Source organism: Ovis canadensis, chromosome 14 (genome assembly GCF_042477335.2).
Source record: "Ovis canadensis isolate MfBH-ARS-UI-01 breed Bighorn chromosome 14, ARS-UI_OviCan_v2, whole genome shotgun sequence".
Classification (NCBI taxonomy): domain Eukaryota; kingdom Metazoa; phylum Chordata; class Mammalia; order Artiodactyla; family Bovidae; genus Ovis; species Ovis canadensis.
In genome coordinates this window covers 79,425,974-79,436,826 of record NC_091258.1, presented here as the reverse complement: position 1 = coordinate 79,436,826, position 10,853 = coordinate 79,425,974, and the positions used below count along the sequence as shown (strand labels likewise).

Here is a 10,853-nt window from a genome sequence, read left to right as displayed (position 1 = left end):
TAGGCAAGAATACTGGAGTGGGTTGCCATTTCCTTCTCCAGGGGATTTTCCTGACCCAGGGATCGAACCCGGGTCTCCGGCATTGTGCAAGGGAAATGCCAAATGATACAGATGAGCTTTCAGATGAAGAGGTGCAGAGAGATTGGGAAGGGTCTTTGAGCGCAGGAGCTTCTATCCCTGTAGAGTTGGGACCTTGCCACCCTCCTGGCAAGAACACATGGATGTGTTCTTTGGCTGGGAGGAACTCCAAGTCTTGAACTTAAAAAGGCATGATTCATGATTAACTTAATCTCCAGTCCCTCTCCACTTCCAGAAGGATGGCGGAGTGGAGCTAAACGTTTCAAGTTTCTAATCATGGTTAGCTCTTTCCAGTGATGAGCCCCCATCCTGAAGCCATCCAGAAACCCACCAAGCATCACCTCACTAAGAGATGAAAAGACACTTTCATCCTAGAAATGTCAAAGCATTAATTGCTTCTGTATCAGGAGCCGGAGTCCAAAACTAAAGAGCAGAACAGAACATGCCCCTTGCGTTTTTATCTCTTAGGAAAATACAAGAGGTCTCAGTGCTCTGTTCTGGGGGACTGGGCAGACTCCAATACACGTATTTTTGCTATGTTTCACAGCCCACCTCCCAGAGGTCTTTCCAAAGAAAAGCCTTCTTTAATACCAAGATTTTCAAGAATATTCACAGTAGCAAAACACCTGGAAACAGCCCAAGCAAGAAGATGGATAGAACTTCCCTGGTTGTCCAGTGGATAAGAACCTGCCCGCCAATGCAGGGAACACAGGTTCTATCTCTGGTCCAAGAAGAGTTCACATGCCAAGGGAAGACTAAACCTGTCTGCCACAACTGCTGAGCCTGGGCTCCGCAACAAGAGAAGCCAACACAATGAGAAGCCTTTGAACCACAAGGAAAATGCTCCCGCTTAATGAACTAGAGAAAGCCCACGTGCAGAAACGAAAACACAGCACAACCAAAAAATAAGTAATTTAAGAAAATAGTTATCCTGAAAAAAAAAAAAGTTCTTCTAAAGCTTGCCTTCAGAGTATTTTTTTTTTTAAAGGAGGACTTCTCTACATTTATCTGGAGCATGTACACATTATCTGGGCTCAGGTAGCTCTCCCTTCTATTGAAGCGTCAAGGGAATCCGAGAGGTGTCACATTTACCCAGCAGAACGCCCCATTCCAGAATCAGGCATTTCTACGTGGCACTTTCCAGTTTCTCAGTGAAACCCAACCCTGATTTCCTACTGGCTACCAGTTCACAAATGTATGCCAAGCCTTGGCTGTACACAGAATCCACTTTTTCCGAAGTGAACTTTCAAACTGATTCTGCGAGTAAGCTCCCTCTACTGGAAGAAATGAAGGGAACACACTGGACTCTTCTGGCACTTGCTAATAAAATTGCATCCTGCAGCTTTCAGTACCAGTTTTATTTAGGTTGTTCACCTATCAAATTTTTAGCCACTGAATTTAAGAAATGCTTCTATATCGTTTAAATATAACGGGTTCCTTTCTTTGGTTCGGCTTCTTTTCTGAGTTTCCCTCTCTGCTCACCTTTTTTAGGTGCCTGCACTAGAGGGTGTGAGTGGAGGACAGGAGAGTAGGCAGGGAAAGCCTGATAGCACCACTGCGAGCCGGTGTTTGTGTCCTGGGCTTGGAACTCACTGTCTTCTCACATAAGGCACATGTCGAAAGTTTAAAGAATAAACACCAATATAACACATCCATTCATTCGTGAGACATTTATTGGTTATTTGAAATGTTCCAGACACTTTTCTAGGCAACCAAGGTACTTAAGTGAACAAAATGGAGAAACTCCCTGCCCTCCATAAACTTGCATTTTAGGAGAGTGAAACAATAAATGGAAAATACAATTAGAAAATTCTATTAACATTTTAAATTTTTATTTCTTTTTTTTTTCTATTTTTTTATTTGTACTTTTTTTGGGCTGTATTGTGCAGCATTTGGGATCTTAGTTCCCGGACCAGGGATGGAACCCATGCCCTCTAGTGGAAGCACAGAGTCTAAACCACTGGACTGTCAGGAAAGCCAACACTTTTTTTCCTTTTTGCTTTTAATTATTTCTATAAAGTATATTCTAAATAGAGAAATACTATGGAAATCTACATATTCACATACATATTTATATCCATTACATTGGGGCTGTAGCCAAGGAAGCTGAATTTAGTGTGGAGCACTTTTGAGGGTCGTTTTCTGGTGAAACCTAAGATGGCGGTGGTAGGTGGAGGACTGGCGGAAGCGTCTCTGGCAGAGGGAACACTCATAGGGCTTCTCTCCCGTGTGGGTTCTCTCATGAGCCCGAAGGTTGGTTTTGTGGGTGAAGGCCATTCCACATGTGCTGCACACAAAGGGCTTGTCTCCTGTGTGAATCCTCTGATGCACATGGAGGTCTGATGCCTGGAAGAAGCCTTTGCCACACTCGGCACAAATATATGTTCTCTCATTGTTGTGTCTTTTCTGGTGAATTCTGAACCGAGAGGAATGCCTGAAGGTCTTGGGACATCTCTCACATCTGTATACTTCTGGGGCTCTACGGGATCTTTCCTGGTGTTCCCCAAGTGCAGAAGTCCCCTCAGAGCTCTGGCGGGTAGAAACAGGCTCAGGGGTGACCTGGTCTGGTTCCACTTTCATGAGGACATCTTGAGAGGAGGGTCCTTTCAGGGATCCGTCCTGGGGCCTGGAGGGGCCTGGATCTGCTCCTCTTCTGTATCTTGGTGGATTCTCCAGAGAAACACCTTCTTCTTCCAGCCTCGGATGTTTCTCTTCTTGGACAATGATTAGGGAAGGTATTTGATTGCTTGGACTAGTAATACTGCCTCTTTTCACATAAATGTTGTCACCATTTTCTTTATCTTCATTTCCTGTAGGGGGCAAAAAAGTGACTCAGTGAAGTTATACCCAAGAAAGAGCCCACATGGGCCACCCCTCTGGGACCTGGGCTCTGCCCACTCACTTTGTCCTGTTTCCAGGGACGTATCTTGAGGAGTCCAGGAGGGTGTCCCCGCATTCTCTCTTGTTGGGGTTCCTGTTGATAACTGTTTGGTGAAGTGAATGATGACTTGTCTTAAGGGCATATTCTCACAAAAGAGGGCTTCCTGTCCCTGCATGCTCACATGGACCTGTGAATGAAGCCTGGTTACTGTCTGTAACAACTCTTCTTTCTCTACGCCCAAGCAACTCCAACTTCTTATTTCTAACACTCCCATGCCCCTCCCCCTGTGCTCAGAACCCCTACTTACTAAGCCGGGCATCTTCATGCCATCATCTGTCAGATCCTCCATGAGTTTCTCCAGGTTCCTGCCACTTGCATTCCACTTCTCCTGTAAAGTGGACCTGTCACTGCAGTTCCCATTGATTATAAATTGTTCCAGGACCAGACGAGAAATTATTTCATCCTTGCTGTGTTTTTCTGGCTGCAGCCACGAGTGAAATAAGTGATAGAGTCTTTGCAGTTCTTGTCTTGCACTTAAGTTATTGCTGTCTCGAAGTAAGTTGAGCTGAGTGCTGGGGAACTCAGGGATTCCCTCTTCCTCCTGGATGGCAGATCCTTGGGTGGGTGAATTTTCTGACCCAGGACCCCTCCTGGATGGTTCACCTTCAAAGGAGATTCTGAGGTCTAAAGCCATTCTTAAGAAGACTTCTCAGAGAGCTGCAATTTGAGGGATTCAGTCTCCACTGATTTGTTTCTCAGGCAATCTCTTTCAACAACCGGTAGATGTTTAAGGACTGCAAACCTAGAGGCAGAAGAAATATGTAGTTAAATACAACACTGTCATAGTTGAAAAGAAATAAAATCCAGGTTCAACTGAGTTCATGGACCAATTCTACTGGACATTTAGCGAATAAACGAATGGAGAAAATGGCAACATTATTAGTAATCCCAGAAATTTAAAATAAAACAACAAGCTACAAAATCACTACCTCCCAGAAGCACTAGAAGAAAATAGTTAGCTGTGGCATGGATTGGAGGACCTGGAACTCTCAATCACTGCTGGTGAGAACTCACATTGGAAATGCTTTGATTCAGTTCAGTTCAGTTCAGTTCAGTTCAGTCGCTCATTCGTGTCTGACTCTTTGCGACCCCATGAATCGCAGTACACCAGGCCTCCTGTCCATCACCAACTCCCGGAGTTCACTCAGACTCACGTCCATCGAGTCCATGATGCCATCCAGCCATCTCATCCTGGGTCATCCCCTTCTCCTCCTGCCCCCAATCTCTCCCAGCATCAGAGTCTTTTCCAATGAGTCAACTCTTCGCATGAGGTGGCCAAAGTACTAGAATTTCAGCTTTAGCATCCTTCCCTCCAAAGAAATCCCAGGGTTGATCTCCTTCAGAATGGACTGGTTGGATCTCCTTGCAGTCCAAGGGACTCTCAAGAGTCTTCTCCAACACCACAGTTCAAAAGCATCAATTCTTCGGCATTCAGCCTTCTTCACAGTCCAACTCTCACATCCATACATGACCGCAAGAAAAACCATAGCCTTGGTTTGGCTATGGACTAGATGGACCTTAGTCGGCAAAGTAATGTCTCTGCTTTTGAATATACTATCTAGATTGGTCATAACTTTTCTTCCCAGGAGTAATCATCTTTTAATTTGATGGCTGCAATCACCATCTGCAGTGATTTTGGAGCCCAAAAAAATAAAGTCTGACACCGTTTCCACTGTTTCCCCATCTATTTTCCCATGAAGTGATGGGACCAGATGCCATGAGCTTCATTTTCTGAATGCTGAGCTTTAAGCCAACTTTTTCACTCTCCTCTTTCACTTTCATCAAGAGGCTTTTTAGTTCCTCTTCACTTTCTGCCATAAGGGTGGTGTCATCTGCATATCTGAGGTTATTGATATTTCTCCCGGGAATCTTGATTCCAGCTTGTGCTGCTTCCAGCCCAGCGTTTCCCATGATGTACTCTGCATAGAAGTGAAATAAGCAGAGTGACAATATACAGCCTTGACGTCCTCCTTTTCCTATTTGGAACCGGTCTGTTGTTCCATGTCCAGTTCTAACTGTTGCTTCCTGACCTGCATATACGTTTCTCAAGAGGCAGGTCAGGTGGTCTGGTATTCCCATCTCTTTCAGAATTTTCCACAATTTATTGTGATCCACACAGTCAAAGGCTTTGGCATAGTCAATAAAGCAGAAATAGATGTTTTTCTGGAACTCTGTTGCTTTTTCCATGATCCAGCGGATGTTGGCAATTTGTTGTCTGGTTCCTCTGCCTTTTCTAAAACCAGCTTGAACATCAGGGAGTTCACAGTTCACGTATTGCTGAAGCCTGGCTTGGAGAATTTTGAGCATTACTTTACTAGCGTGTGAGATGAGTTCAATTGTGCGGTAGTTTGAGCATTCTTTGGCATTGCCTTTCTTTGGGATTGGAATGAAAACTGCCCTTTTCCAGTCCTGTGGCCACTGCTGAGTTTTCCAAATGTGCTGGCATATTGAGTGCAGCACTTTCACAGCATCATCTTTCAGGATTTGAAACAGCTCAACTGGAATGCCATCACCTCCACTAGCTTTGTTCGTAATGATGTTTTCTAAGGCCCACTTGACTTCACATTCTAGGATGTCTGGCTCTAGGTGAGTGATCACACCATCGTGATTATCTGGGTCATGAAGATCTTTTTTGTACAGTTCTTCTGTGTATTCTTGGCAACTCTTCTTAATATCTTCTGCTTCTGTTAGGTCCATACCATTTCTGTCCTTTATCGAGTCCATCTTTGCATGAAATGTTCCCTTGGCATCTCCACTTTTCTTGAAGAGATCTCTAGTTCATGCTGTAAATAATCTAGGTGTCCAGCATTAAATAGGACAGATTACAGTTAATTGATGTTGAGGCATATTTGATAGACTGCATTCAGGCACTAAACTGTACATTTTGTTTCTTCTCATTCATGTTCATTGAAAAGCATTTAAGTATTATCAATACTATTTAGGATGTTGATTACATTTTTGGAAACACTGGTAGATCCTGGAGTAGGTACTTATAGAGGACTCCATCCCAGTTTGCCTGGGACTAAAGAGAGTTCCTGGGATGCTGAACTTCCAGTTTTAGTGAATGACAGTCTACCTCTTGATCTCGGAGGGAGTTATACAGGAATGTTTCTCTGTCAAAATCCACTAAGCCATATACTTTCACTTGTTCTTTTTTCTTTATGTGCATTACTGTTCAATAAAAACAGTCAACCTAACTTAAAATAATAAGGTGGGGGGGGGGAGTGGACTTCCCTGGTGGTACAGTGGATAAGAACCCCCTGTCAATGCAAGCGACATGGGTTCGATCCATGGTCCAGGAAGATTCTCCATGCCATGGAGCCATGAAGCCTGGGTACCATGACTACTGAGCCTGTGTGTTGCAACTACTGAAGGCTGTGAGCTTAGAGCCTGTGTTCCGCAACAGAATAACCCACTGCAATGAGAAGCCCGGGCACCGCAACTAGAGAAAGCCCACGCAGAGCAACAAAAACCCAGTGCAACCAAAAAATAAAAATAAATAAATAAATAGTTTTAAAAAAGATTTAAACAGTAAATGGGGGAACTTCCTTGGTAGTCCAGTGACTAAGGCTCAACACTCTCAATGCAGGGTGTCTGGGCTCCATCCCTGGTCAGGGAACAAGATCCTCCTGAATACCACAACTAAGACCCAGTGTAGCCAAAAAGGAAAGCAAAGCAATTATTTTAAAATAATAAAAGTGAAGTGAAGTCGCTCAGTCGTGTCTGACTCTTCGCGACCCCATGGACTGTAGCCTACCAGGCTCCTCTGTCCATGGGGTTTTCCAGGCAAGAGTACTGGAGGGGATTGCAATTTCCTTCTCCAGGGGATCTTCCCAACCCAGGGCTCAAACCCAGGTCTACCGCATTGTAGACAGACGCTTTACCATCTGAACCACCAGGGAAATCCTAAAATAATAAATGGAGTCTTAAATAATAATTGGAATTGACTGAACTGAATGAAGACAATGATCTAGTATCAATACAAAGATATTCCTTCAGTCATTATAAGAAAACAAACTATCACCAAAAAAAGGACAATAATAAAAGGACAAAAAAAATAATAAAAAGGACAATAAAGTGAATGAAACAGGAGGCTGGAATCCACAAACATGATCATCTTCTGTTGCAAACTCCTACAGCAGACACAAGAGTCTGCAGACCCAGCCCGCTACACACTGTATCAGCTTGAAGATACATTCCTTAGAAAAATTTCCCTTTACTTTCACCTCTGTCCCTCTTTTTCCATCAACAATTATCCTTCCTTATGAAAACCATTTGTCTTTGCTTCACTGATATTATCTGTCTCTAACGCCTGTCCTTTTCCATTGGAGTGTAGGATTCAGAGGTGAAGCTTGCATTGCTCAATACTGATTTGTAACTGTAAAGCACATGATCTGGGCAACCATAGGCACAGGCTTCCCTGGTGGCTTAGAGGTAAAGAAACTGCCTGCCAAGCTGGAGACTCAAATTTGATCCCAGGGTCAAGAAGATCCTCTGGAGGAGGGCATGGCAACCCACTGCAGTATTCTTGCCTGGGAATTTCCATGGAGAGAGGAGCCTGGCAGGCTCTAGTCCATGGGGTCTCAAAGAGTCAGACAGGACTGAGTGACTAAACACAGACTATAGGCACACCCTGGGGATGTCGCACCAAAGATTAAATCCTCTTACTATATTATTGCTCTGACTTTATTTTCTTTTATTTTTCTATACAATTCACATTTCAAAGATTATTCTTTTTTTTGTTTTGGCTCAGCCATGGGTCTTGGAATCGAACCAATGTCTTCAGCAGTAAAAGTGCAGAATCTTAACCACTGGACTACCAGGGAAGCCTCTGGATTTGAGGGTTTTTTTTTTTTTTTTTAAGTAAATTCATGCCACAAGATCAGGAAGTGGGGGTGTTTGTTCGGATTGATAGGTAGGCTTCCAAATACCTAATTAGTTTCTGTTAACTGATATCATGCTTTGTGTCAACCTCACCTGGTGATCTGATCAGATTAGCCACCCTGATCTCATCAATGAATGAGGCAAAGATGATTCTAGGAAAAACCCTGTAGGAGAACACTGAGCACATCTTTGCCCTCCCTCTAATCAGGGCTTCTGGTTCAGTGATAAAGGATCCGCCTGCCAGTGCAGGAGACAGAAGATATTTGGGTTCTGTCCTTGGGTTGGGAAGATCTCCTGGAGAAGAAAATGGTAACCCACTCCAATATTCTTGCTTGGAGAATTCCATGGACAGAGAAACCTGGTGAGACAGGCCACCAGGTCTCAAAAGAGTTGGACAGGACTCAGTGTGCCTAAACAACAACGATCCGCTCATCACACCTATTCAGTAAGCCTTTTAAAAATGCGAATCTGCTCAGGTCAGACTCCACAAATTCCCTCTGTGGCTCCCTCTTGCTCTCGGTGAAAAGCACCAAGTGCTTCCTGGTTCCACCAGGCTTCACCTCCTCTGGTCCTCACCCGTCCCACCCTACCTTAGGTGTAGTGGCTGGTTATCTATATCCACGTTCATGGGTTTCTATTTTTTTTCCCCCGGTGTAATACCCCTGGGACTCCGTATGAATTCTCTCTCTCTCTCTCTTTTTTTTTTTTTTGCCATGTGGCATGTGGGATCTTAGTTCCCCAACCAGGGATCAAATCCACACTCCATGCACTGGAAGCTTCGAGTCTTTACCGCTGGATGGCCAGAGAAGCCCCATGTGTTCTCTTTGAGGACTTCTCCAGGCATACATGGACCACATGGTCACATTTGCAGACATGCACTCAATTTCACACAAGTAAGGCTGCGGAGCAGCATTATGGCTAAGACTTGGAATTTGAAATTGTCTTATTTAGACAATTGGAATACGAAATTGTCGTATTTTCATCGCAAGAAAAAGAAATGTAATGATGTATGTTGATGGATGCTAACTAGACTTACTGTGGTGATTATTTCCCAATGCATGCAAATATGTCATATGCAGTATGTCTGAAACTAATACAATATATATGGCAATTATATCTCAAGAGAAAACAAAACACAACAACCCTTCCCCCACACCATATTACCAGTGTTTTCAATCTGGAGCCTGGCATTTCCAAGCTGTGTGACCCCATACATGATAGCATCAGGCTTCCATCCTTGTCAGGGGGGCTCTGATCTCTAAGGACACCCAGCTCAGAATTGCCACAAAAGCCAAAATAATTACTACATAGGAAGCGCATGGAGTAGTCACCGGCACATGGCGAGCACAGAGCAAAAGTCTGCTAAGTAACTGACACACACCCTTTCACTTTCAGCCCCACCCTCACCTCAATTAGCCGTGAACCTCCACTTCCATCTGGACCTCCAGGGGGCTTCCCTGAGGGTTCAGCAGTAGAGAATTTGCCTGCCAATACAAGAGACTTGGGTTTGATCTGAGTCACAAAGATCCCCTGAAGAAGTAAATGGCAACCCACTCCAGTATTCTTGCCTGGAGATTCCCATGGATAGAGGAACCTGGCAGTCATGGGGTCGCAAAGAGTCGGACATGATTTAGTGACGAAAAAAAATCAAAAACCATGCCAGACCCAGATTTTCCTAGAAGTTGGCCTCAGTCGGGCCAGATTTTGCACAGCCTGATCAGTTGTTCCGACAGACTATCCCCCATGCCTGCGAGGCATCCATGTCTTTGTATCTAGGAATTTTCTCCCCAGAGCTATGCGTACAAACACAGGAGCGGGCGCGTGCACACACACACACACACACACACACACGCACGAGATAGCAAAATTTCCTTTTGTTCAGGAAACTCACCTCCCCCTGAAGACTGAACTCCACGCTGGGTTACCCTGAGCTGAAGGCCGAGGACTCTTCCCCGTGTGACTCCCCCTCTGAACTGAGTTCATCTGATGTGCCCTCCCAGGGCTCCTGCCTTTTATAGGATCAAGGCACAGTAATGTATTTAAAGGCCTGATTGGATAGTGTGCCTGTTGATGGGATCTTCCTTGGAAGCTTCATTAGCGGCGGCGCTCAGCTTTCCAGTACAGTATTACATACCAGCCCTTGGCCTGGGGCCATAGGCCACAGTCAACACATATCTCTGCAGTGAAAGGCAACAGTTGCGCTGAAGTGGGGATACAAGTATAATCTCAGGTGTGTCCGGTCAAGTTCTGTCGTCATTATTGTTTAGTCTCCAAGTCGTGTCTGGCTCTTTTGTGACCCCATGGACTGTACCCCACCAGGCTCTTCTGCTTTGGGATTTCTTGGGCAAGAGTACTGGAGTGGGTTGCCATTTCCTTCTCCAGGGGATCTTCCCAACCCAGGAATTGAACCCTGGTCTCCTGCATTGGCACGTGGATTCTTTACCAGTGAGCCACCTGGGAAGTCCCACAGTTTTGTCACAAATGAGACTTATACAAACTTAACACTTTCCAATTTTCCAAGATTTGTGGATTCCAAGCGAAGCAGGGAATAAGGCTAATATTCCCTCCTTTTGGGAATTCCCTGGGGGTCCAGTAGTTAGGACTTGACACTTTCACTGGTGAGGGCCACAAGAACTAAGATACAGCAAGCCATGAGGCTGGGCCAAAACAAAAATGGAGACAAAGAAAAAGTCTCTCCTCCTGTGCTGATGAATCAGAGGGTGCCCCTAGGATCCCGAAGGAAGGGTTCCTAGTCCAACAAAAGAATCACAGGACTGGAAACAAAGATCATTTAGTGGGAAGGGAAAGAGCAGTGCTTATTTTAGGTGAAGCAAGTGCACGACGTTTGATGGACTTGTGGGGAGTGAGGAGGGGGAAGGGGTTTGAATGGGGACTGGCCCCTGGTCTGAAAATCTGGTGGGGGTGTGCTGTGTACTCACTCGGGGGGAGG

At 44.8% G+C, this 10,853-nt stretch overlaps 1 protein-coding gene across 1 annotated transcript; it reads right to left on the bottom strand.

Moving 5' to 3' along the window:
- Positions 1-2,190: 2,190 nt before the first annotated feature.
- LOC138419659 (zinc finger and SCAN domain-containing protein 4-like) lies at positions 2,191-3,653 on the bottom strand. The gene is made up of 3 exons (XM_069552502.1): positions 3,267-3,653; positions 2,981-3,146; positions 2,191-2,888 (listed from the first exon to the last, which is right to left on the bottom strand). The coding sequence occupies exons 1-3, from the start codon at positions 3,651-3,653 to the stop codon at positions 2,191-2,193; spliced, it is 1,251 nt and encodes a 416-aa protein (XP_069408603.1).
- Positions 3,654-10,853: the final 7,200 nt, after the last annotated feature.

Bases quoted from the DNA above. Each gene is read 5' to 3' on its own strand.
- LOC138419659 (XM_069552502.1), bottom strand. From the start codon at position 3,653: ATGGCTTTAGACCTCAGAATCTCCTTTGAAGGTGAACCATCCAGGAGG. The intron at 3,147-3,266 runs GTAAGTAGGGGT...CTTCATTCACAG, and splicing joins GCATGAAGATGCCCGGCTTA to GTCCATGTGAGCATGCAGGG. The intron at 2,889-2,980 runs GTGAGTGGGCAG...TGCCCCCTACAG, and splicing joins GTCCCTGGAAACAGGACAAA to GAAATGAAGATAAAGAAAAT.